This window comes from Ascaphus truei, chromosome 1 (assembly GCF_040206685.1).
Source record: "Ascaphus truei isolate aAscTru1 chromosome 1, aAscTru1.hap1, whole genome shotgun sequence".
NCBI lineage: Eukaryota > Metazoa > Chordata > Amphibia > Anura > Ascaphidae > Ascaphus > Ascaphus truei.
Genome location: NC_134483.1, coordinates 402,955,133 through 402,981,807, shown reverse-complemented (window position 1 = coordinate 402,981,807; position 26,675 = coordinate 402,955,133). Strand labels below are relative to the sequence as shown.

Below are 26,675 nucleotides of genomic sequence, written 5' to 3'. Positions count from 1 at the left end.
CACTGCCAATGTAACAATACAATATTTTTGTTTAATTGCTTTGTAACTGAAAAAGTACTATATACTATAGATATAAAGTTGTTGCAACACTTACAATTCCTCAGCTGGCTGAAAATTAGGATTTTAAATGAAAACAAGCTTCCTGTAACTTTAGTTTAATAGTGTAAAATAATTTTTTCATCAGTGATTTTTAGGAAATGAAGGATACATAATGTATTTTTGTAAAAATTCCCAATCACAATAATCAATATTTTATAAACATGTCATTGTAATCCAATTGGTTTGAAGTCAACCTGGATAGGTGCTTAGTGAGTCTTTCCCTTCGTGCAGTAGGAAGGGGAACACTCATTAATATGTTTACTAAGGCAGCCCCAAAGCCAAAACCTGTTTAATACTTGTTTGATCACAGTAGTTTCATCTTATTTTATTGCAATGGGGAGGGAGTGCTCTATAATCACCCCTTGTGCTGATTATGGACAATGAACTATGAGAAGTTCAAGATCAAAAGGAGGCATATTCTCCTAATGATATTGAGGGGTTATGGAGGCCCCTGTGTTAAAAATCACATTTAACCACAATACTGGTATGCTTTATTACTTTTTAGCCAGCACTTATTATTAAAATGGAAGCATCTATTTTGCAACATCCTTTATAAAATAAATAATTCAGCTTTAAATTAAGAAATGAGGTAGAAGGGGACAATCTTTTTACCCAGTTAGTATTGAAAAACTATTTAGCAACATATTGAAGTGTGACAATAAGTTACATCTGGGGTGCACAAACGTTTCTCTTTGCACCTCCCTGTCTGCTTCCCCCCACCCCCCACGTTACCGGCTCTCTGGCATTGGTGGCGTCATATGACGTCATGTGACGCAACACGTTGCTATTTGACCCTGTGGCATCATTTGACACCACATTGTCATGACAACGTGTCGCCGGAGAGCTGCTGGAGCAGGTAAGAGGGAGTTACAGAGGCCTCGTGCCTTCCCCGGCATTTAATTTAAATGTTGTGGGGAAGAGTGCGGGTCCTCTGTAAACACGCCCCCCCCGCAGAGAATCTCGGGGGCGCCTCCCCCAGTTTGCGCACCCGTGTGTTACATAGTTGCATGGTAGATGAAGTTGAAAAAAAGACATGCATCTATCCAATTCAACCTATGCTAAATTTATACGACAGATACTTTGTCCGATATTTGTACTTACGGTATATTGATATAGTTGCACAGGTACTTTTGAGACAAAAGAGGTGGTTGGACATCTTGCATTGCCTCCACATAAATAGCTCACAACTTGGGCTGCATAACTTAAACCAGAATGCTATTAAAGTGTTTGTGTCCTGCATGGAATAGCCTCCATTGGTAGATCAGTTTATTAAGCCCTGGGCTCTCTGTTGCTCTCAGGGCTCTAAGGGGTGTCTTTTCATCAATGGTAAAGGAAAATCACTGTTAAACACACATCTAAAAACCTACTGTAATTGTATCATACGTTTTAAACACACACACAAATATGTAACCATGACTGCATTACATGCAAGAACTGTTGAATATATTCAGGGTGTACAGGTCTCCTTTCTGTAAGTGCAAAGTTGTAATGCCAATCTGTGGGAGGGATTTCTTCTAATCTGAAGCATGATTATGAGATTTTGTGTGTGTGAAAATGACCTTGTAATTAGGGTATCCCCAACAACCTCCTTGGCTGCAATGTATACCACACAACATCAATAGCATCTCATGTAAAAATGTTAGCGTGTATGCCAAGGTTTCTAAATTACAAATATTTTATTAGTGGAAAGTGTGAACAATTTTAATGCAGCTTCTAAAAGTTTTAACATAAAGGTTTTTTTTTTCTCCTTTTTGTAAATGTAATGTACATTGTAACACTTATTAAGGTTCTGTTTTACACTGGATGTTACCTGCCATTCACTTTGGTTCTTGTGGATGTTTGATTTCTTAACTTAAACGTATGCTATATGTAAAATAGAGATTACTGTATTACTGCATAAAATGTAAATATTTGGTATTAATGCTTACACAATTGGGAAATATAGGTTTCAATTAGCCATATTTGGTCTTTTGTGTGAAAGTGAATTATTTTAAGAAAAAGTATCGCAGTTGTCAGTGTAGCTGCTGTTTTGCAAAATGGGAAGAAAAAACATTCACGGGGAAAATAAGGAAAGGAAATGGAAAGTGATCTTTTTAGCCCTCAATGTCTGTATAAAATAAAGTCTTTAAAAAGCTGCATTCATGAATCACCCTGTTATACCCTGTGGAAAATACTTGGTCTAGGGAGTGCCTGTTCTGTGCATTTACAGGACTGATTAGTGATACTGAATAGTTGCTACTGCAGGATGTGTGTTTATGTCTGAAAGGTTTGTTTCAATGAACCTTAAATAGTTCATGCTGCCAAATTCCTCTCGACCAATCACAATCACTGTGCTGTGATGTCACTTCTTTACACACAAACCTTATAAATATTCTCTACAATTAACAAGTAGCAGAAAGACTCTTTCTTCAAGAAGAACTTCCAGCTTCGCTGCAGCAGCAAACAGCCTCCAGCACCAAGGTGAGGAAGATGAAAAGTCCACTGTTAGACTTGCTGTTCCTTTTCCTGGATAAAATATCCCTGTTTGCCAACTTTAAACTATTTAGTATGACAGAGGATGATGAAAGAATTGCAAACTATGATGATGTATCCTATTTCAAAAGAGGTGACCTGTTAGAGGTCCCAAGGACCCTGTTTGTTCATTTTGGAATTTATTTGGGGAATAACAAGGTGGCCCATTTGATGCCAGATATTCTTCCAGTTCTGGCAGAGGACACTTGTTCGACCCAGAAAGTGGTGACCAACAAAAGGTTGATAATGGGTGTCCTGGCTAAGGTAGCCAGCATCAGAGTGGACTCAGTGCAGGATTTTGCATATGGTGGAAGCATAACAGTTAACCACATGGACAGCAGCTTCAAGACAAAACCTCTTTCTAATGAAGAAGTCGCCCAGAGGGCTGAAAAATTAGTGGGAGCCACATCATACAGTCTGCTGTGGAACAACTGTGAGCACTTTGTGACTTACTGCAGATATGGCATCCCTGTGAGCTTTCAGACTGATAAGGTAAATTGTAATATTTTTTTCATTCCTATTATTTTTCTTTATTGATATACGGTATTAATAGCTTAATACTATAAGGTGTACAGAAATATGTAGCACAAAAGTACACTACTTTATTAATAGAGTAACAGCTGCAGGCACATGAAAACTGTGTAAGCGGAATACATGCCCCAAAGAACTTACAATCTAATAAGGAAACTGACAGAGGAAATAGATTAAGTGCAGTGTGTGAATGACAGTATATAAGAAGTAAAAAAAAAAGTTTGTTATAAGTACTGTATTGTAGGATTTTATTGGATTTGTGTATAATAAAATAGTTTTTTCACTTTGATGTCAAAATTATAGGTAGTGATGGTGGTAATAAAGGGATGTGTAAACATTACGCTTTATTGAGATAATTTGCATTGACTTTGTTCTTAAGTGTTTGATTCTAGAGTTTTATTACATTTTTTTACGCTATGTATCCTCTTACAAACCATGCAATTCTTTCTATCACTATACTGTTATAGTCACTGACTAAGCACCGACACTGTGTTAATGACATGTGCGACTTAGTGGCTTCCTATCTCCCAGGAATGAGTTCCTGCTCACAAGCACATTCCTGGGAGTCCATATCTGCAACAGTAACAATGTAACGACTTAAAGAAGCAATCCCACAGAAGTCTACATGAGTTGAAGTGCTCTGGAGGTTAAAATGGTGCTCCCCAAGAGCCCAGTGCAGTATTAAGGCTCCCATAGTAACCGCAGAGGTTAGAGAGAAAGGAAATCGTGATTTCTAACACTTTGTTTTTTTATGCTCTGGGGAGAAGACACAGTACTAATATATGAGTTAATATTTCCAACCGCTTATATGAATGGAGCATCACATTAAAAATAATCAAAACAGGGTTAGAAAGGGCAAGAAGACTTGTTTTTTTTTAAATTCCGTTAATGGCAATCAGTACGAACTACTGCTAACACTCAGATATACCTGAAATAATTAGAACATCTACACAAGCTTATATATTATATACTATACACTTATCATATACATTAGTCCGTGTCCCTGAATTCCATGACATTATTGAAGGCAATGAAACAAATTAAAAGATTGCAGCTTTGAACGGCTCTCATCATGGGACTGGGATAAGCAATGTGCTGCAGTTACTAACACCGTTCATTTCTAGTGCTCTTCGGCAGCCAATGCTCTGTACTTCTCTGCAGTTCCTAACACTTTAATTATGGGAGAGTCTAAAGTAATAATACTTCATATACAATTATGGATAATACATACAACAATTTATTATTATTATTGTGTTATTCATTTCTAAAAATCCTTTGTCTTTTTTATGCTCTTGTTATATGACTTATATTGTAGTATTATGAAATTGATTGATTATATGCACTGTCAAGTGGCTTGAGACCCTTAGGTTTCATTTATGTTGTACTCAAGATGGAATGTAAGCAATGTGTTTGTACGTAAATCTAGCTAGTGGAAGCATTTGAAGTGTAACAGGAGGCCAACAAAGATACACTGCTTTCAAAAACGGTCTTCCTTTGGCTCCATATATATCTTTTTTTTTTTTTTTTACTGAAAGCGCTAATCAGCCAGTCTGACACATTTCAACAAATAATGTTATAACATGCACAGGTCTGTACTTCTAGAACTGTTGTAACCATTGCAATTGAACAAAGGCACTTTGTGAGTGCAATGTTTTCAATACCGCTAACCTCACATTTTTTTACATCCTGTGTGTTAGTGCAGTTGGCTCTAGATGTATTCACATTATTATTTGCAATGACTATACAGTGTAACGATGACTGGTCCAGCTATCTCTCTACTTTCCCTGTCATGTAAGTTCTAGTAAGACACAGACAGTGACAGGCTGTCTTATGGGGTTTTCCCCCTCCTCATGCTTACTTACTGGAGTGGAGGTGCATATATTGGGCCATCCCTCTTTGAGCTACAGGAAGGAAGTGCCTCAATTATAGTATGAAGTTCAGCCCTTGGGGCTGTGTCCTTCAGTCTGTGATTGGGGTTGCAGATTATCCCTTCATGGGGTAGAAGCTCTGAGCTCTCTTCTCGGCTGGGAGTGAGACATGTGCACAGTCCCTCATGGGCTGAGGCACTAATCTAACCCAGAGAGGCCTCACCATTACACACAGGCCAGTACCATCCAGAAGTCAGGGATTACCTTATTAACTGGTTCATACACTGTACCAACACCAGCAGTGGTTGCTGTAATAAAGACTATCCTCATTAATACTTCTGGCTCCGCAGCAGTATGTGTGGAGGGAGGTATTTAAAGTAAGAACTGTCATAGCAGGGACCGCTTTCAGCCTTGCTGAAACCCCATATGTCTGGAGGCGCTGACACCAAGAAGAAACAACCAGAGGAATCCCCAAAAGTCTACCTGTCTTCTCCCACTACATCGTGAGTACCTCAGCTCTCCTGTACTTCACAGGTTACCAGCACTACACCTAGCAACAGCCATAACAAGATTTCCCAGAGGGGGGGAAAGGGGGAAACCATGTGCTACAAATGGAGGTGCTGCTGAGATGGGCAAACTTTAAGACTTTTGCACTGGCAGCTGGCAGTAATTAAGAGGCCGGGGCCGGCCCCTGATGCTACCCCAGGACCCCGGGCACCCATTTCATGTTAAGGAAGGGGGAAGTCTCTCCTCGAGGCGTCACCGGGGAGGGGGCTTCCAAAGCCCTTACCAAAGAGACTTTGTTGTAGCGCACCCCGAGGGTATGATACCGGGGAGCGTGGGTACCCAGCATCATAGTCCCAGACAGGGACAGGACAACCCTTGCCACGGACTGTGAGGACCCCTGTGCACATAGACTGTGCAAATTGGGGTGCACCCTGAGGTGTCACCGGGGAGTGTGTACCCTTCATCATACTTCTGAACATTGGCCAGGGCCTTCACAATGTACCATGTGGACCCTTGGGTAGCAATACACATAGACTGTGTTTCTGGGACGGGACCTTTCAGGCTCTGGGGAACCCCATGCACTGTGCACATACTGTGTTTCTGGGGGCATGCCCGGTGGGAAAATTATCCCAGGAGCGTGTTACCCCACATTTTTTTTCTACAAGGGACGGTCCTCTCACAACCTACCGTGAGGGACCTTGTGCACCTTCGAGGCAGGCCCCGGTCGCATCACTGGGGACAGTGTGTACTTGTATTCTAGCTCTATTGCAGTGCTCTGAAAATAGAGTGCGTAGTGTAGTCAAGATTGCGCTCCCGCCAAAACAGTGGGACCGCGTGGGTTGCAAGAAGCAAGCAATCTTTTCTGCAAAAGTTTGTAACAAGTTGCAACCTTGTTCGGTGGCAAAGTGTAGCCACACCTCTCTTGGTGACTGGCTCATCCGGAGCCTGGTCACTACTTGGTCCATTCCACCCCAACTTCGTGTTCCACCTAGGGGAGGAGTCATGCCTTGTGACCAATTAGGACTTTATCTCAACCTATGGGAGGAGTTGCCACACCCTGTGTAGCTTCACTTTTGTGGAGCTGTTGACAAGTGAGGAGCTGCTGCTACGTCCTCTACTTTTCTACTGTGTCTACCTCACCTACTTTGACCAACACCATGTCAAAGATAGATCTTACGAACTATTCCTTGCCAGGAGGCTTTCTGGTGGCAACCATTATTGGACGACAATTTCTACGGTGTGTATGCCTTCACTGCAGACTACCTGGGGGAGAGGTCAGCACGACGCCCCGATGCAAAAATTGTGGAATGCAATACCGGTGGCTTGATAATCTTGTGCCCCCTGCAGAGGTGATGCTGCCGAGTGATCGAAATGCTGCACCTGCTGGTACGGCCCCTGCATACCACACTCCACCGATACTGCTGACAGTCTCCGAACAAGCCCTACTATCCTGGGAAGTGGCCTGTGGAAATGTGTACCTGGCTGGGCCTCGTATGGGTCCGTGTACCCTAGTATCTGGACACCAAGGTCCCAATATTACTGTACCTGAGATGACCCCAGCGGTACCGCTGCCAACGGTTCCAGGACTGGAACCAGAGTCCGTTCTTCTGGCGGGTGTCGACTGCCCCGGGGGTGTTGGGTGCGTCTCCTTTGGTGATGCCGGAGCAGGCCTGCTTCGTGCCGATTACCGCCAAGGGGTGCCGGACGTCCTGACATTGCGGCCCGGAGGATGTGTCCTTACCGACGTCTTCGTTCGATGGAGAAGCTGGTCCAGAGAAGCGGCGGAGTCACGAGGTTGCGACGTCGTCTAAAAGGCCGTGGTGCTACCGGAGGTCCAGAAAAGCCCTGCGCCATAGGATGATGTCGGCGCTGGCCAAGACATCACTGCTGAGGAAAAGATCCATACCGATGACATCTCCTACTTGCACTTGGGTGAGACAACATTTCTTTCTACCCGACAGGAGTCCGCTGTGGCCTTGCTGGTGGAGGAACCTGGCAGAGCTTTGTTTTCCGTGCCGCGGGGTGAGGCACTTCCAGTACAACCAGAAGCGATGTCACTGCCGAAGCAGAGCAAGGGCTTGCCTGGGAGTCTCGCAAGCTTGGCTCTTGCCGATGATATCATAAAGATGGCCACCATCTTGGATGCAGAACCCCCATTGTTGCTCACCAGAGAGAGTGCCGGAGCATGTTCGGTTCCACCTGTTCCAACACAGACCCCCAACCCGGGGAAGAAGAGGATGTGGATTGTTCCCTATAATCTCAGTACCGTCCCCTTAAGGCCGTGGCCGACCTACCGGTTCAAATCATGGACATTACTAGGCCCAACTCACAGGCCCCAGTTGTCCCTGCCACGTCACCAGCCCCTACCCCTAGCCCAACACCATCCGCTAGAGGTAAAGGGAAGGCCAACCCTGAATGACACAAACGGGATCTTCCTGGATCCATACCCTTGATCCCTATTCCCATTTTATCTGTCCCTGATGCTGCTAATTTTGTACTTACTAAGTTTCCTTGCGAGAAGTAATCTCCGGGTATGTCCATGGACTTGAGAGACTGAGACTTTGCGGGGAAGGATGGGTGGACATCTGGTTCTGAAGGTGAATACCTTATGCTAGCCGCATTCCTGTAAAAAGGTCTCCCAGGTCATGTAAGTCATTTAGGGACGCATCCCTATCCCAGAGATCTGCTACCTCTGTTGTGTCCTCCCAGATGGACACCAGGTCCAGTAGTCAACATGAATTCAGGAAACCCCTTAATTGGTGGGACCCAATGTTGAAGGGTTATGCCCCTAGTCTAAATAGAACAATACTTCTGCTTGTAAATTGTTCTATTGTGGATCACTGGTTGGAGGAAGGTCAACTATCCCAGGAAGAGATAGCAGAAGCCCTTCGTAAGAGAATGGGTGAAATAAATTTGGGAGCAAGAACCCCCAAGTGTCCCTCCATATTCTACCAGGAGTTTGAGTTAAGTGAGCCTCAGTTTTGGGTATTACCTGGTCAGGGACATGGCCATAAAATATAAAGATTAAGTAGAGCTGACTGAGCTATCTGTAATAGGTACCTCCAATCTCACGGATACACCTATCCGTATGTACCTGAGCCCATAATGGTGAAATAGATCAACACCGATATGAGTGGTTGAGGCTAGCAGTCATTACGAATATTAAGACCAAAACTAGTGATGACAGGTTTATTAAAGATGACAAGATTTATTCTGTAAAGGAGGAATGGCTCATAGGCACATGTATTTTCAAAGACAGAGTAGAGGTTAGACAGTGCCCTGGTCCTCCTAAGGTATATTATATCTGGACCAAGTTATTAGATGGGAGAGTGGTTAAGAAACCGGACCCAAAACATTATAAGTGAGGGTTCTCTTGTATCTTCCCATTGGGAGAATAATTATATAAGTATCATCACTGTCATCAGTGGATGATAAAGTTTGGTAATCTGTGTACGGTATAAGGTTGGATCTGCTATAACCTGTATTTGTTTTCAGAGACCAGGTGGATGGATGGTACCCACATTGGATCCAAGCGAGGACGTTGGATGTTTCACCTAGGGGAGAGTATAGCGATTGCTGGTCCAGCTGTCTCTCTACCTTCCCTGTCATGTAAGTTCTAGTAAGATACAGACAGTGACAGGCTGTCCTATGGGGGTTTCCCCCTGCTCATGCTGACTTCCTGAGTGATTGGAATGGTGGTGCATATATTGGACCCTCCCTCTTTGAGCTACAGGAAGGAAGTGCCTAAATTATAGTATGAAGTTAAGCTCTATGGGGTGGGTCCTTCAGTTAGTGATTGGGGTCCTTCATGGAGTAGGATCTCTGAGCTCTCCCTGTTGGGAGTGAGACATGTGCTCAGTCCCTCATGGGCTGAGGCACTAATCTCACCATTACATGCAGGCAAGTACCACCCAGAAGCCAGGGATTACCTTATCAACTGGAGCATACGCTGTACCAAACCAGCAGTGGCTGTTGTAATAAAGAATATTGTCATTTATATTTCTGGCTCCGTGGCAGTATGTGTGGAGGGAGGTATTAAAAGTAAGGACTGTCATAGCGGGGACCGCCTTCAGCCTTGCTGAAGCCCCTATGTCTGGAGGCGCTGACACCAAGAAGAAAGAACCAGAGGGATCCCCAGAAGTCTACCTGTCTTCCCTCACTACATCGCGGGTACCTCAGCTTTCCTGTACCTAACAGGTAACCAGCACTACACCTAGAAATAGTCATGACAAGATCTCCCAGGGAGGGGGGGGTGGGGGAGGAGGCAGGACATGTGCAACAACAGGAAAACCTTCACATATACTGTAGGAGTGGCCATGTATTAAATGTCCCGTGTTTGGAGTTTGATGCCTTATACCAGCCTTTTGTCACTGTTATACAGGTGCTTATTGTGCCTGTACAATTCTAGTTACACCACTACAGACAATGTCGTCGTTACAGAACAAAATTCTTTCAATATAATGCATGATAAGCAGGATTGGGACTTCCGTAAAGATATGGGAGTTACATATTATAACGTTATTTTCATTTTCCTGTCATAAATATAGATAGGGAGGATGGTAAACAAAAGGACGTGTAATAAGAAACATTAAGCCTGATTGAGACCATTAGCATTTGCATTGTTAAGTGTTTTATTATAGATCATCATTTACGCTATTTAACTCTACACTATTTTATGTCTTACATCCTGAGTGTATCGGTGCAGCTGACTCTGGATGCACTAACATGTATTATTTGAAATGATTACACAGGTAATCCTTCACATATACAGTAGTAGTGACCAAATGTTCCATCTTTGGAGTTTCATAAAAGATGGTATGATTTCAACTGCAAGGCGTTTGTCACACTGCACATGTCAGTACTAAGCAGTGGCTCATAGTGCATATAACATTCTAGGTACAGCACTGTATATGGTACAATGCCATTCTTGCAGAATAAAATATCAATACAATGCATGACATTAAAACGCCTTCACTATCTGAGTGAACTATTAACCGTATTTGCTGCTATTTCAATGTAACACCGAAATAGTTTAAATTCCTACATGAACTTTTTTTTTTACAAGCAACTATATTGAGTGTGGACATCAGGTTTTACTTTAGTGTGCTAATAACTCACACAAGGGAAACTCCTGCACCGCCACAATATGAACCACGTTGAGGTGCTTACTAGGTAAGGGATTGGAGTATACAGAAGAAAAGGAATCTAGTATACTAGCACTCAGTCAAACTAAATGTGGCGTAAAATAACAATATGTCAAACAGCACGTGACTGTGATCATTCGTAACTTAACTAGAGGTGGTTAAGTAGTGTATACATATGGAGATCCTTGATAGATATTCAGGTTCCGATGCTATGTATATAGCCTCCTATGTATTTTTATTTTCATTGTTTACCAGTGTTAGTGCTAGTATGCTAGGTTCCTTTTCTTCTGTATATGCTAATAACTCCCAATGACGGGTTCAATTTGGATATATACAATGTCCCAGTGGAAGAAGCTACATGCGCTAATGCGCTATTTCACCCGCCGGAGCATATGAGTGGGGCAATAACGTTGGCCTCATCTGTACTCCGATGCTGATATGTTTCAGCATTTTAGAAAAATGTCTACTGATAAAAAATAAATGCCAGTCTTTATAATGGTCCAGCACTTCCGCTTATGTGAGGGCAGTAATTATTCTTGGATGTTTTTTCACTGGCTGTTGCTCCATGTCTTATTTACTTCCTCTAGATAAATATGATTAAAACAACAGTACAAGAGCCAAAAGACCAAACTTGATGTACTCAAACGCTTCTTTCAAGTCAGAGGGCAAATAAGACTCCAATAATGTTCTTATTTCTCCAAAAAGAAAACACATCCCACAGAGACGTAAGCCATATAGTATATTGTATGTAAAGAATTGTACTTTAAAGAAAATACTTATCATTTGTGCTTATTGAACACTCTGGCCCAGCGTTCTAAGTGATACTATGTCTTATATCACCTAAAGCCCATTAATTTAAGTGGGCCATACGGTTTAATCAGGCCTTTTTCACAGTTTTAGCAAGTTCAAAACCCAAACCCACTACATTGAATATATATATATACATTTGGAGTGCTACATGTACTGGGTTTGTGACCTAATGTATACAGCCAGGGACAAATCATTTAGTACATTACTATGTATTTTAGCTATATTCTTTCTGCGTAAATATTGATAATTTAGTTTAATACTTTGGCCAAACTATTTTACGCCTACAACCATGTCATAGATCTCTGATTTTAGATTAGTTATACCCTTTGTTATTGCTAACAGCGCATAATACAAATGCAGTTTGTGAAAGCGTGTTATCAAGATTATTACAGCTGCAGTTCAAGCTGCTGTTTAAAAAAAAAAAGAAAAAAATATTTTTCCCTTTCAATATGTGCATCAATACAATCTGCACACTGACAAGTGATTAGCTAAGCTGCAGATCGATCCATTCTTCTGTAATCAATCGCTTTGCTCAGGGTTATTTAATTCAGCATTATGGGAAATGTTGTCCTGGAATATGATTGACTGGGCAGTTACTAGATACAATTGGTGCACTGCTAGAGAGAGGGCGGGGCTCAAGAACCAGAGCCTATCAGAAGGGGAAGGGGCTGTCACTTTGGACATGCTTCCTACATTAGAAACATTCAAAATGTATTTAAAACATTTTTTTTTTAAATGCTACACGTATTTTCTCATAGTACAGAACTGATTTTTTTTTTTTTAAAAACCCACACATTTAGGATATTGCTTGAACTGCAGCTTTAAATGGTGACAAGGAAACCTGGCAACAACAATTCACTTCCTCGGTCACCTTCAGTTTTAGATAAACTTGTTGCTTTTTACATAGGATGAAGACCAGGTATCGCATCCTACAGTATGTGGAGTCCTTTCTTGCTCATAAAATGTTGTACAGTCCTATTAGCTGCCAAGGAAGCTTCTTTCAGAAATTGGACCCTGCGAGTGTTTTGTAGTCTTTTATAATCTGGATACTGAAGTATTTAATTAGAGTAACTCTGAAATACGTTTTTGTGTGCATGGTAAATAGTCTTTCCAGTGCTTTGGATGGGATTCTGGATTGGACAACATGCACAATCTGAAATTGTTAAATGTGAAGCTTTTGAATGTTGCTCCTTCAGAATTAGGTCAGGCAAAGCAGAGGGCTGTCCTTGCTCCTTTGCTAAATAAAGCAATCTTTTGAATTGCAGTATCAATACTGCACTTTTTAGATCGAAGCTTCAACTTCAGAATGCAAACACTGAATCAGTGTTTTGAATAATCTATTCTGGGGTCAGGAAAAAAAAATCAAGACTTTAACAAAGTCCAAAAATTCCACAGAACAAGTAAACTGTTTGCATCCAAGGGCCTTGGATCTCTTTTAAATAAGGCTACATTGTTTATTATATTTATGACAGTGATCCATACAAATATACTGCAAGATAGCATGCAAATGAATGGCAAATTTATCTTTAGTTCCAGTGCAGATGAGTAACTTCCTTTCTGTGTTAGCAGCTTCGTTCTGTGTGTTTCATCTCCAAACTTGTTTACATGCCAATTCACACAGTGTCTCTTCTGTTTTGCTCACTGCGTTTCTCTTCTTCGTGCATTTTCTTTCCAGAAATGTAGCCCATATTTTGTGGCACCGGAGTTGTTTTATGACACAGCAGTGCTTATTAAATACAGGCTTTAATGGAAATAAATCTTCTCAGGGTACATGTTGTCATATCTAAATTGTCCAGCCCTAAGATATTAGTTTGGTTGCTATCAAATTATTACCCATAAATGTGCCATTTTGTAATAATATAATAACCATATTCCTTATCTGTACTCCTTAACCATACTCCTTGCATAATGTACAGATATTAAAACCTTTAGTGACTTTTGAAATGCAGAATAAAATACACTATTTTAATGAAATGTCAGACAAAACTACACTCCTAAAATGCTAGATTAATGTAATGCTAATCATAATCAATACATGGGTGTGTGTTACCAAAATGAGTCCATATACTGTACATGCATACATTCAGTAAGTGCAGTGTATCAAGCTCTAAAACAGCTGGTTATTTATTTGATACAGAGAATAATTGAAAAGGTGACTCTTTGTATCAGCATACTTTAATTATGATAAACACTTCCCTATCACAGTTGATGCTATTACCCATTCAATTCTGCATGCTTCATGGGAAAAAGAGTAATAGGAAAGAAAATGTATCCATATACTGTAGCCCTGATCTTTGCCTGTCAGCAAACCATCACTTCTAGCTGTGATGCTCTTGTTAAGACACGTGAGAAAGCATCTATACTACAATGACTAACTAGATATGTGAATGTGTTTCTACTAGTTAACAAGTCTTTGTTTTGGCTGGTGAGGGGTTAGTGGAATGTCAATCAAAAATCAAAATTCCCCAACTAACTTTGAAAATACTCGTGCAAAATTAAAAGTAACTTGTTTGTACTTTATTAGAGATACTTCCTAAACTGTCTAATGTAAAAAGAATAATTAATTAAAGCAGCAATCCCGCCTGCTCATTTCACTCTCCCACCCTGCCTCGCCCCCCAGATGCAACCAGAGGTGGACGGTCATCTGGAACTGTAGAGCACTACTGTTAGCTCCAGTGTGTACATGTAGTGTGTGTAGTGGTCTTCAAAACCTCATGTCTCTTCTTCGAGGTACTAGTACGGGAGGAAAAACTGTATTAACATCTTCAGAAGCATAAGTTATTTTGTGTACAACATGTATGATGTGGTTGTACACTGAGCGACTCCATCCCCTTCTGCTTATGGTGCTGATAAAACAAAATATAATGATCCACTTTGAGTTGCATTGCCACTTTAACATGTATTTTGTACTGTAGCTTTGCCACTTTAATATCATAACTACGGTATGTGGAGCAGCTAATGCAGTGATGACGGCTGAGTTACAAAGAAGTTCTATAAACATTCAAATGGCAGTTCTATAAAAAGAAACTTTAAATCAAAATGTCTCTAAAATAGAAAAATACTATTTAATTACGTATTGACGTGAGTGCTCGATATATTAAAAAAAAGCATATTAAGATTTAATTGTACGACTAAATAGAAATGATTGAAAGGGATGATGCAAGAAAATGCTCAATCATTTCATTCTCATGTGGTTGAAGCTGAAAATAAATTGTCTAGAGAAAAATGTGAGGAAAAACTCCTTTGATGAAAAATGAACACAACTGTTTGGCATAATGTAATCCGACAATGTATGTTAGGGAATATGGGAATAAATCATTGGGAGGTAGGATCTAAACTTCTGGAGTAAGCCGTCTAAGTGGACCAAAGGGTCCTTCATCACCATGAATTTCAATGTACCTGACTCATTAACCCTGGCAATACAAGATTGGCCAGAAAAAACATATCAAGCAATTTCTCCTTGGGGACTTCAATTGCCACATTGATGACACTTCTTTCCCTTGGGCTTCCCGCTTTGTCTCTCTAACCTCTTCTTTTGGCTTTCACCAATGGACTGCAGCCAGCACCCAAAAGGATAATGACTATCTAGACCTGGCTTTCACAAAAAAAGTTTCTCTCTCTGATTTTTCCATTCCCACCTTTCCTCTCTCTGACCCTCATCCCATCTCCTCTCTCTCACTGCTTCTCTTCCCCACCTCCAGCTACCGCTTGTTTCTGCAAGGAAACGTGCAACGGTGCATTATGTGTGGTGCGCGCTGATGACGCAACCTCTGTGCGGTCTGGCTGAGTGACGTTACTTTATGTCTCTGTGACAATTGAGAAACAATATATGCAGTATATATACGTTAGCAGCAGGGCAATGATGCCGCGGTAATTTTACCTGTAGACGCTATCCTGGTGCTGCAGTATCACTAGCTATATGGTGTGTTCCTAATTGGAGAATATATATATATATATATATCTGTAGATGCTATCCTGGCGCTGCAGTATCATTACATTTATGGTGTTTCCTTAACTGGAATAACAGACACTGGTGATTGTGGGTTATGTAACCACAGGAATCTATCACTTGTTACACCATCTCCACCGCTATGGCTGAAACTCGTGCTGCCACCCTGCGCGCCTTCTTTATGTAGCTGCGTTAATGTTACTTTGTTTCTTCTGGATAGATACAATACTTATCCCAGTAAGGTACCAGTATGCTGTGCCACATTATGTGGTAGCAAACGTTTCACAATAGGCCCCATTAGTAGCCAGAGGAGTTGAGGTAATATACGAATATACCTACAGACTGTCAGAAACAACTAATTAGCTGCACGTTTACAGTACTATCTATAATTGGTTTGTTTTTTTAGATAGGATAAAACCCCTAAGTGTAGCGTTGTTAAAATATAAGAATCAATAGTGATCTTTTGTGCACTGCATTATCACTAGATCTGCTGTGTCCTACTAACACGGAATAATAATCAGGGCTAACAGTATGCTCATTAACCCCTAAAGGTATTCATCACAAAGGGGTTAATATGACAATATACTAGGTTCTTTCACCCGAACCAGTCGTTAATAACTAATACTGAGAGCTGCACAATACAGCGTTGTGTTCTACTAAGATCTAATAATGCTATGAATACATGCTATATGATTCAATATTATTTTATCAAAACCCCAATCAATTGGGAATGGGTGTGCTCCACCGTAACCTATTAAAGCCATTCAGAATTTTAATATAGGTTAGGAGTTGACTATAAATCATTGTCTACATCTGTGTTTATACAATTTATACTCTGAGTTGGGTGCATCAAACCAGCACGAACGTTTTTGTGTAATATAGGAGCTACTATCATTAGCGTCCTTATCTACATTTGATATTGCCTACTGCTTAACAGACAACGTTTACACTCAGAGTCCACAAAGGAGCATCTATATACCATTCGACTAGATGCCCTGTATATGTGTAAATATATTATAAGCACTTAATAGAGCTGAGGATTATTGATCCTCTTCTTTACTATATACAACCTATAGGGTCAGAAAAGGATATGATTCTCTTTGTATAGACACTGTACCCTAGAGACTATATTTTTTATTTGGTTAAACTCCTACCTATTATTATTATTTGTGTTGTTCTATGTGTTGTTAGTTTTATGTGTCACTTTATTTATTATTATAACAATAAAGGCTACATTTTAATTCATTCATATATACATTGAGTAGAGTGCTCGAGAACGGGGCCTTTTTCTGTTCTTGTCCTTTCAAGACCAGTGGTCTTTTGTTATCAGCTTTTGATTCCACTTTGTGCTCCTCCCTCTCCTCTGCTCCAGACTGACAACTTGGTCAGGAACTACAACTCTGCCCTATCCTCCTCTCTTGATCTACATGCCCCCTTATTATCTCTCGCTCTCGCCCTTTTAACCCCAGACCCTGGCTAAACTGCCACACACACATGCTGCGTTCCTGCACACACTCCCCTGAGCGCCTCTGGAGGAAATATCACACTCTCGCAGACTTTCTTCACTACAAATTTATGCTATCCTGTTTCAACTCTGCCCTCTCCCAGGCTAAACAAACCTACTTTTCTTCACTTATCAACACGCACAAGCCTAATCCATGGCGACTCTTCTCTGTCTTTGATTCTCTACTCCAAGCATGTCAAACTCGCGGGCCGCATGCAGCCCACAACGAACACATTTGTGGCCCAGCCCAGTGGTTCCCAATCTGTGCGCCGCGGCGCCCTGGTGCGCCGTGGCTTGCCTAGAGGGGCACAGCTATTATCCCTCCCCACCATCCCTCTGATTATCCCTCCCCACCATCCCTCTGATTATCCCTCCCCACCATCCCTCCGATTATCCCTCCGATTATCCCTCCCCATCCATTATCCCTCCTTCATACCGGCCGGGCTGCAGGGGATTGGCTGCAGGCAGAGAGGGGGGCGGGGCTTCCATTTTGTGCAGAGCACACGGTGAGTGTGTGTGCCTGCCTTCCCGCTCCTGGCTCCTCTGTCTGCTGGTGGCTGCGCGGTGTCCCGTCCCCTTCTGCCCCGGGTGATAGGAGAAGGTAGGGGGAGTGAGTTAGTTTTACATTTGCCTGCCCTGCACGGATTGTATGCCTTTCCTCCCCCCCTCCCCCCAGTCACTCACATCCGTCGCTGCCTCTGCTCTCTACTGCTCTCCTGTGTGTGTGTGTGTATCTGTGTGTATGTGTGTGTGTATATCTGTGTGTGTATATCTGTGTGTGTGTGTATCTGTGTGTGTGTGTGTGTATCTGTGTGTGTGTGTATCTGTGTGTGTGTGTGTGTGTGTATCCCTGTGTGTGTGTGTGTGTGTGTGTATCTGTGTGTGTGTATCTGTGTGTGTGTGTCTGTGTGTCTGAGAAAGAGTCTGAGAGAGAGTGTCTGAGAGAGAGAGAGTGTCTGAGAGAGAGAGAGTGTCTGAGAGAGAGAGTGTCTGAGAGAGAGAGAGAGAGTGTCTGAGAGAGAGAGTGTCTGAGAGAGTGTCTGAGAGAGAGAGAGTGTCAGAGAGAGAGAGAGAGTGTCTGAGAGAGAGAGAGTGTGTCTGAGAGAGAGAAAGAGAGAGAGAGAGAATGTGTCTGAGAGAGAGAGAGTGTCTGAGAGAGAGAGTGTCTGAAAGAGAGAGAGTGTCTGAGAGAGAGAGAGAGTCTGAGAGAGAGAGAGAGTGTCAGAGAGAGAGTGTCAGAGAGAGAGTGTCTGAGAGAGAGTGTCTGAGAGAGAGTGTCTGAGAGAGAGAGTGTTTGAGAGAGAGAGTGTCTGAGAGAGAGAGAGAGTGTCTGAGAGAGAGAGAGAGTGTCTGAGAGAGAGAGTGTCTGAGAGAGAGAGAGAGAGAGAGAGAATGTGTCTGAGAGAGAGAGAGAGTGTCTGAGAGAGAGAGAGTGTCTGAGAGAGAGAGTGTCTGAGAGAGAGAGAGAATGTGTCTGAGAGAGAGAGAATGTGTCAGAGAGAGAGAGTATCTGAGAGAGAGAGTGTCTGAGAGAGAGTGTCTGAGAGAGAGTGTCTGATAGTGTCTGAGAGAGAGTGTCTGAGAGAGAGTGTCTGAGAGAGAGAGTGTCTGAGAGAGAGAGTGTCTGAGAGAGAGAGTGTCTGAGAGAGAGAGTGTCTGAGAGAGAGAGTGTCTGAGAGAGAGAGTGTCTGAGAGAGAGTGTCTGAGAGAGAGTGTCTGAGAGAGAGTGTCTGAGAGAGAGTGTCTGAGAGAGAGTGTCTGAGAGAGAGTGTCTGAGAGAGAGTGTCTGAGAGAGAGTGTCAGAGAGAGAGTGTCAGAGAGAGAGAGAGAGAGTGTCTGAGAGAGAGAGAGAGAGAGTGTCTGAGAGAGAGAGAGTGTCTGAGAGAGAGAGAGTGTCTGAGAGAGAGTGTCTGAGAGAGAGTGTCTGAGAGAGAGTCTGAGTGAGAGAGAGAGTCAGAGAGAGAGAGTGTCTGAGAGAGAGAGTGTCTGAGAGAGAGAGTGTGTCTGAGAGAGAGAGTGTGTCTGAGAGAGAGAGTGTGTCTGAGAGAGAGAGTGTGTCTGAGAGAGAGAGTGTGTCTGAGAGAGAGAGTGTGTCTGAGAGAGAGAGTGTGTCTGAGAGAGAGAGAGAGAATGTGTCTGAGAGAGAGAGTGTGTCTGAGAGAGAGAGTGTGTCTGAGAGAGAGAGAGAGAATGTGTCTGAGAGAGAGAGTGTCTGAGAGAGAGAGAGTGTCTGAGAGAGTGTGTCTGAGAGAGAGAGAGTGTCTGAGAGAGAGAGAGTGTCTGAGAGAGAGAGAGTGTCTGAGAGAGAGAGAGTGTCTGAGAGAGAGAGAGTGTCTGAGAGAGAGAGTGTCAGAGAGAGAGAGAGAGAGAGTCTGAGAGAGAGAGAGAGTGTCTGAGAGAGAGAGAGTGTGTCAGAGAGAGAGAGAATGTGTCAGAGAGAGAGAGAATGTGTCAGAGAGAGAGAGAGTGTCGGAGAGAGAGAGAGAGAGAGAGAGAGAGAGTGTGTCTGAGAGAGAGTGTCTGAGAGAGAGAGAGTGTCTGAGAGAGAGAGAGTGTCTGAGAGAGAGAATGTGTCAGAGAGAGTGTCGGAGAGAGAGAGAGAGTGTCTGAGAGAGAGTGTCTGAGAGAGAGAGTGTGTCTGAGAGAGAGAGAGAGTGTGTCTGAGGGAGAGAGAGTGTGTCTGAGAGAGAGAGAGTGTGTCTGAGAGAAAGTGTCTGAGAGAGAGTGCGTGTCTGAGAGAGAGAGTGCGTGTCTGAGAGAGAGAGTGTGTGTCTGAGAGAGAGAGTGTGTGTCTGAGAGAGAGAGAGAGAGAGAGTGTCTGAGATAGAGAGAGAGTGTGTTTGAGAGAGAGTGTGTCTGAGAGAGAGAGTGTGTCTGAGAGAGAGAGAATGTGTCAGAGAGAGAGAGTGTCTGAGAGAGAGAGTGTGTCTGAGAGAGAGAGAGAGAGAGAGAGTGTGTCTGAGAGAGAGTGTGTGTCTGAGAGAGAGAGAGTGTGTCTGAGAGAGAGAGTGTGTGTCAAAGAGAGAGAGAGAGAGAGAGAGAGAATGTGTCAGAGAGAGAGAGTGTCTGAAAGAGAGCGAGAGAGAGAGTGTCTGGGAGGGAGAGTGTGTCTGAGAGAGCGAGTGTCTGAGAGAGCGAGAGAGAGAGTCTCTGAGAGAGAGAGTGTCTGAGAGGGAGAGTGTGTCTGAGAGAGAGAGTGTGTCTGAGAGAGAGAGAGTGTGTCTGAGAGAGAGAGAGTGTGTCTGAGAGAGAGAGAGTGTGTCTGAGAGAGAGAGAGTGTGTCTGAGAGAGTGTGTGTCTGAGAGAGAGTGTGTGTCTGAGAGAGAGAGTGTGTCTGAGAGAGAGAGTGTGTCTGAGAGAGAGAGAGTGTGTCTGAGAGAGAGAGAGTGTGTGTCAGAGAGAGAGTGTGTGTCAGAGAGAGAGAGTGTGTGTCAGAGAGAGAGAGTGTGTCAGAGAGAGAGAGTGTGTCAGAGAGAGAGAGTGTGTCAGAGAGAGAGAGAGTGTGTCAGAGAGAGAGTGTGTCAGAGAGAGAGTGTGTCTGAGAGAGAGTGTGTCTGAGAGAGAGAGAGTGTGTCTGAGAGAGAGAGTGTGTGTCTGAGAGAGAGAGTGTGTGTCTGAGAGAGAGAGAGAGTGTGTGTCTGAGAGAGAGTGTGTCTGAGAGAGAGAGAGTGTGTCTGAGAGAGAGAGAGAGAGTGTGTCTGAGAGAGAGAGAGAGAGTGTGTCTGAGAGGGGGAGAGAGTCGAAGAGAAAGGGAGAGTCAGAGAGAGGGAGAGATAGCGCCAGAGAGGGAGTGAGCCAGAGAGGGAGGGAGTCAGAGGGAGGGAGAGAGAGAGTCAGAGGGAGGGAGAGAGAGAGTCAGAGGGAGGGAGAGAGAGAGTCAGAGGTAGGGAGAGAGAGAGTCAGAGGTAGGGAGAGAGAGAGTCAGAGGGAGGGAGAGAGAGTCAGAGGGAGGGAGAGAGAGTCAGAGGGAGGGAGAGAGAGTCAGAAGGAGGGAGAGAGAGTCATAGGGAGGGAGAGAGAGAGCCAGAGGGAGGGGGAGAGAGAGAGAGTCAGAGGGAGGGAGAGAGAGAGTCAGAGGGAGGGAGAGAGAGAGAGAGAGAGAGGGAGGGAGAGAGAGTCAGAGGGAGAGAGAGTCAGAGGGAGGGAGAGTCAGAGAGAGGGAGAGTCAGAGAGAGGGAGAGAGATAGAGTCAGAGAGAGGGAGAGATAGAGACTCAGAGAGAGTCAGAGATGCCAAATGTCAGGAAGAAAACATTAATTTTATCGTTGTTCTTGTTCTTTTTTTTTATAGTGTACTTTTCGAAATAAACCTACGTTTCTATGAAAATTGAAGTTTTTGTTTTTTTGCGGCCCACTTAAACTTAAACCTTGTTTATTTGGCTCGTGTTAGCCTTTGAGTTTGACATGCTTGCTCTACTCAGACCAATGTCTGTCACCTGTTTTTCTTCCTCCATTTCGCCTCAGGACTATTTCAAGAAAAAGGTGGAATCCATACGTCAAGACATTCCCTCTGCATCCTCCTCCCATCCTACACTTCCTAACTCTCCTCCTGCTTTCCCTGACTCTTTTTCAGCTGTCACAGAGAATGATGTAGCACTGCTGATCTCCTCTTCTCCCTCTACCACTTGCCCTCTTGACCCCATTCCCTCTCATTTCCTAAAACCTCCTGCTCCCACTCTCATCCCTACGCTCATGCATATTTTCAACTCCTCCCTCTACTCTGGTACCTTTACCTCCTGCTTCAAACATGCAACAGTTGTACGATTACTCAAAAACAGTAAGCTTGACCCTAACTGTCTCTAACTATCATCCTGTCTTCCTCTTGTTTTTTGCCTCTAAACTCTTTGAATGCCTTGTATTCTCTCAACTCGTAGTCTCTCCTACATCCTCTACAATCTGCCTTCCACACTGCTCACTTCACTAAAACAGCACTCACTAAAATAACTAATGACCTCGATGCTGCCAAAGACCAAGTTCATTATACCCTGCTTATATTACTCATCCTCTCTGCAGCTTTTGATACTGTGGACCACCCTCTTCTCCACATTCTCCATACTCTTGGTATCCGAAACAGAGCTCTGTCCTGGATTTCCTGTACTTTCAGTGTCTCGTTTTGCTATCACCTCCTCCTCCTCCTCTAGAGATCACTCTGTGGGGGTAACCCAGGGGTCTGTACTGTGACCTCTTCTCATTTCTCTTTACACACTCTCTCTATGTATCCTTACCACATCTCTTGGATTCAAATATCACCTCTATGCTGATAACACACACATTTATTTTTCAACCCCTGACACTACACGTGCTATACATACCAAAGTTTTTGAATGTCTCTCCGCTATATTATCCTGAATGAACCTCCGTTGACTCAAACTTAACATGTCAAATACAGAGCTCCTCATACTTCCTCCCAAATCTGGCCCTACTACCTCCTTCTACATTACTATTGGAAGCACTATCATACACCCAGTATCACAAGCACGCTGCCTAGGGTCACATTTGACTCCTCCCTCACATTGTCCTCTCACATTCAAAATGGAGCTAAAACCTGTCATTTTATCCTCTACAATATTGCAAAGATACACCCTTTCCTAAATTGCTCAACTGCTAAAACTCTGACGCAGGCCTTCATTTTCTCCCAACTCGACTATTGTAACCTCCTGCTGTCTGGCCTTCCTGCCTCTCACCTGTCTCCCCACAATCTATCCTAAATGCTGCTGACAGAATCACTTTACTCTCTCCTAAATCTGTCTCAGTGTCTATCCTGCTGAAATCCCTCTCCTGGCCTCATATCAAATCACGTATCACACACTCAATTCTCCTCATCACATGTAAGGCTATACACTCTTCTGGCCCTCCTTACATCTCATCCCTAATTTCTCGCTATACACCTGCTCGACTTTTACTTTCTGCTCAAGCATATCTTCGGTCTGCCCCTTTTGTATCTATAGCCCTCTCTCGCCTAAAACCTCTCACTCACTGCCCCACACCTCTGGAATGCTCTTCCTCTCAATATACGACTAGCACCCTCTCTATCCACCTTTAAGACCTACCTTAAAACCCACCTCCTTAACAAAGCATATGGGTAGCTCCGTGGCTGATAATATACACTGGCGACACACTTTATTCGAGCTCGGCTAGTCCCACGAATTCGGGTATACCCGGGTGTATTGAGGTTTGTGACTGTTTTCTGCCCGAGTGCATTGAGGTATTTTCCAGGCAGGGATTGAAGCATTTTATTCCCGCTGGCTGCAATACTGCACAGTATATATATATATATACTGCATTACAATTCATGAATTTATGCCATCTGGTAGACACACGAAGCATTGCAGCCTATTAAATCCTAATCATTATCATTTAACAGATCAGCCGCCCGTCAGCCAGGCATGAACCCAGGCTGGGAAGGCAAATGCAACGGGGCTTGTCAGAGGTGAGGAGCGGCGCATTCCAGGTATCTGCCAGGTACATACTGGGTATTTGCTCGAATAAAGTGTGTCGGTGCAGTACGCTTCATTGATGTAGACAGAGGCATCGACTGTAGCCCCTTGCAGACGCACTTACCAGAACACCTTTCTAGTGTCTCTGTACGTTTTTCCTACTTGCCAATTAGATTGTAAGCGCTTCGCGGCAGAGACTCCTTTTCATAATTTTATGTCTGAAGCGCTTCTTACCATTCTGTATTTTTTATGTATATGATTGTCACATGTATTACTGCTGTGAAGCGTTATGTACATTAGTGGTGCTATATAAATAAAGATATACATACATACCTACAGTACATCTTACCTTACCAGCCTTTTGAGCATGAAAGGGTTTAATGACTATGGGAAACAAAACCATTAGCCTGGTTTGTTTCTCTCTGGTTTACAAGATTACACTGTAATCACCCTCACAAATATTTGCTTTGTTTTCCAGTTCTGTGAGACTGTGAAGAGGATTATCCGAGACCAGAGAAGTGTGTTTGTTTCTGCTGCTTTGGGACTGGTGCTAATTCTCTCCGTGGGTTTGGAACCTTCCACCACCCTCCCGAGTCTCCTTATTACCTTCTCACTATGGATGGCAAGCTAGATACAAAAGGGCACTGAACAACATGTATATCAACCATGTAAAATAGCATTATGAGCCAGAGGAAAATGGAAAACTTACAGGAGAATTCATCACACTTTCATGCCTAAAAAAAAACAGTCAGGCTTGCCGTTATATTAAATAAGAAAAAGTTGATGAAAAGTTGTCTTCAATCAGAATTGCAGAAAAGTATGAGTACGAAAAATACTCTCTCAATCTTCATAACAATCTTCAATCAGCAATTTGGAGGCTAATTATTCTGATGAAGCAGCTGATAGGGGTGATTTTGGCCACAATTCCCCATTGACTTTAATGGAGAATTCATCTGAAAACGACCTAATTGGCTGCGACGTCATAATAAAATCAGCCCATCAGTATTCATCAACATGCAAATCCAGTTTTCCTTTATTATATAACCAAACTACTTTGTTATTGAGCATCAGATAGAGAATGCTCTTCTCGTATTATAAATTATTCACAAGATGTTCTTGCTTATGTATATTAGTTACAAACTGATACTGCTTCACAGATGCAACAAATAAATCGGACTCAATGCTGAAAATTGCCTTCAAACTGCACTGGACCTCTCTTGAACTGAAGCAACTGTGTCCAACTGTCCAACATGATATCAGCTTTTCTGTCTTAAATGTTATCCCAAAGACTTGAACCCCTCCCCCCCTCTCCCACCCAACAATTGTATAGTTTCTCTGTGCAGGAAGATTATGTTCAAGGTGTAAACATTTACCATCATATAGAGCACACCTGTTTAATCTTATTTCATTGTTCGTTGTCATAATGAGGACCAAATACCAGTAGGTATCACACTGCATGACCACATCAGTTATACAAAGAGTCCCCCTGTGATTCTGCAGATATTTGTAATAAAAAGGGTTATTTTAATTGAAAAACCCAACATTGTCAGTTGCAACTTCATTAGTGAACAGCCAGAAGTGCATCACTGGAGTGCATCAGTGTTTGTAGATCATACACATTAAACTATTGATGTTCCATTGATAAGATCATTAATAAACTGATGACCAACATGGAAGTTGCCAGTGGCATTTTTTGCCCATCCAATGAAACCCAGGGAATAATGTAGAACATTTTAAAATCTATGAAATTGAGAGTTTTAAGAAATAGTGTCCTAGGGGGATATTCTAGTAGCTGTGAGAAGTGCATATCCATGTGGAGAGAGCCCTTTTCATTGGGATATGCACGTTCCCGTATTCTAAAACATCTAAACCGCAATTCTGCGAATCCAACCGTTATGAAGAAAATGTCTGAAACGCACAGTTATTGGAAAGTCACTGGATTCCTATTAGCTCCATTAACTCAAAGAGGCAAAACCGCTCCTAAAAAGTCACAGATTGTGGCTGCCAACTCCAGGCTGGTGAGATAACCTCAACAGGCACGGAATTGCATAATTACAGGCATGCTGAGCATGTACTTACAATGTGGATTTCTGTTTAACATATTTGTATGCACTATTAGGGTTGCCAAGTGACTTCTCTAAAAATACTGGACACAATAGTGAAAGATGCGATGTGTTCAAGACACACCCCCCCCTCTCCGCTCCATACTGTTTCCTCATCTCCTTGGCCCCACCCCCAGGCTCCTAACACCTCCTCCTGATTGGCTGCTGCCGGGTAATGCACCCAATCAGGATGGAGAAAGCTGCCCATCCCCCCTAGCAACAGCCCTGCTCAGGGAAATCCCTCGGGCCCCCCAAGCCGGTCAGGTCACTGTCCAGAGTAGTAATACCAGACACATACATGTCCAGTATTACCTCTAATGTTTTACTAGACATGGTGTCCAAATACAGGACCGCCCGGTTCAATACAGGACACCTGGCAACCCTATGCACCATATGAAAGACACCATAAATAGAGCACTATGGCCAAGATCCACAAAACATTATCATACATTATTAAAATCCAAAACAGACTGATTTCTTCAAATATCTCAACATTCTTTAAAGAATAGTCCTTCAAAGTAGGACAAGGTTAAAGGTGCTATACACGTTTAGTAAATCACTTGGTTTTATTCTTAAAATATGAAATATAAACATATCAGTAATTCAGGTGCTCATCAAAGAGCCAAGTAACAAATAGACGTTGTCTAAAATGTAATGTGAAGAGTTTATTTTGAATAATACAATGCACATTCTATGTACCCACCACCCATGTGAAAAGTTGTGACACAACCAAGGGATCGAACAAAAACACTCTCAACCATCGACGTGACGGTCAGTGTACGGTTGATCACGATGCAAGCTGCCACTTTGGACCACGTTGGAAAAGGCCCTAAATAGTGAGATTTCTACTGACTCTTAGGTGCAATACGAACCAACATACAGTAATTCTTCTTGATGTCACAATCTTCTAGAAGGCTGGAGGAAGAAAGTGTAGTGAAAGACATTGCCCGTAGAAAAAGACACAACTGTATGCGACCACGTGTCATCATTTTTCTCAATCGTTCTTAGGGGGATTTCATATTATTTTTGAAATTGTGCTTTCAAATTGTAAGCCACAAACATCAAATAGCAGCGGTGCAAGCAACTGCTTCTGTATTAATACTGAATAACGGTTGACATTATTATTATTTACTTTTTTTATGTAATGTAAATTTTTTTATGTTATGTCATTTTATTTTTGAATAAGGATAAAGCTATTGATTTTGAGTTGTCAT

At 42.7% G+C, this 26,675-nt stretch overlaps 2 protein-coding genes across 2 annotated transcripts in view; one reads left to right on the top strand and one right to left on the bottom strand.

Annotated features, from left to right (window-relative positions):
• LOC142502090 (lecithin retinol acyltransferase-like) overlaps window positions 1–26,675 on the bottom strand; it is a 52,805-nt gene that overhangs the window by 4,896 nt on the left and 21,234 nt on the right. The window lies entirely within an intron of this gene.
• On the top strand, window positions 126–26,675 carry LOC142502085 (lecithin retinol acyltransferase-like). Its single transcript, XM_075612907.1, has 2 exons — window positions 126–3,102; window positions 23,838–26,675. Exons 1-2 carry the CDS (start codon window positions 2,569–2,571, stop codon window positions 23,988–23,990), a joined length of 687 nt encoding a protein of 228 aa, XP_075469022.1. The 5' UTR covers window positions 126–2,568; the 3' UTR covers window positions 23,991–26,675.

Bases quoted from the DNA above. Each gene is read 5' to 3' on its own strand.
- LOC142502085 (XM_075612907.1), top strand. From the start codon at position 2,569: ATGAAAAGTCCACTGTTAGACTTGCTGTTCCTTTTCCTGGATAAAATA. The intron at 3,103-23,837 runs GTAAATTGTAAT...TTTGTTTTCCAG, and splicing joins TGAGCTTTCAGACTGATAAG to TTCTGTGAGACTGTGAAGAG.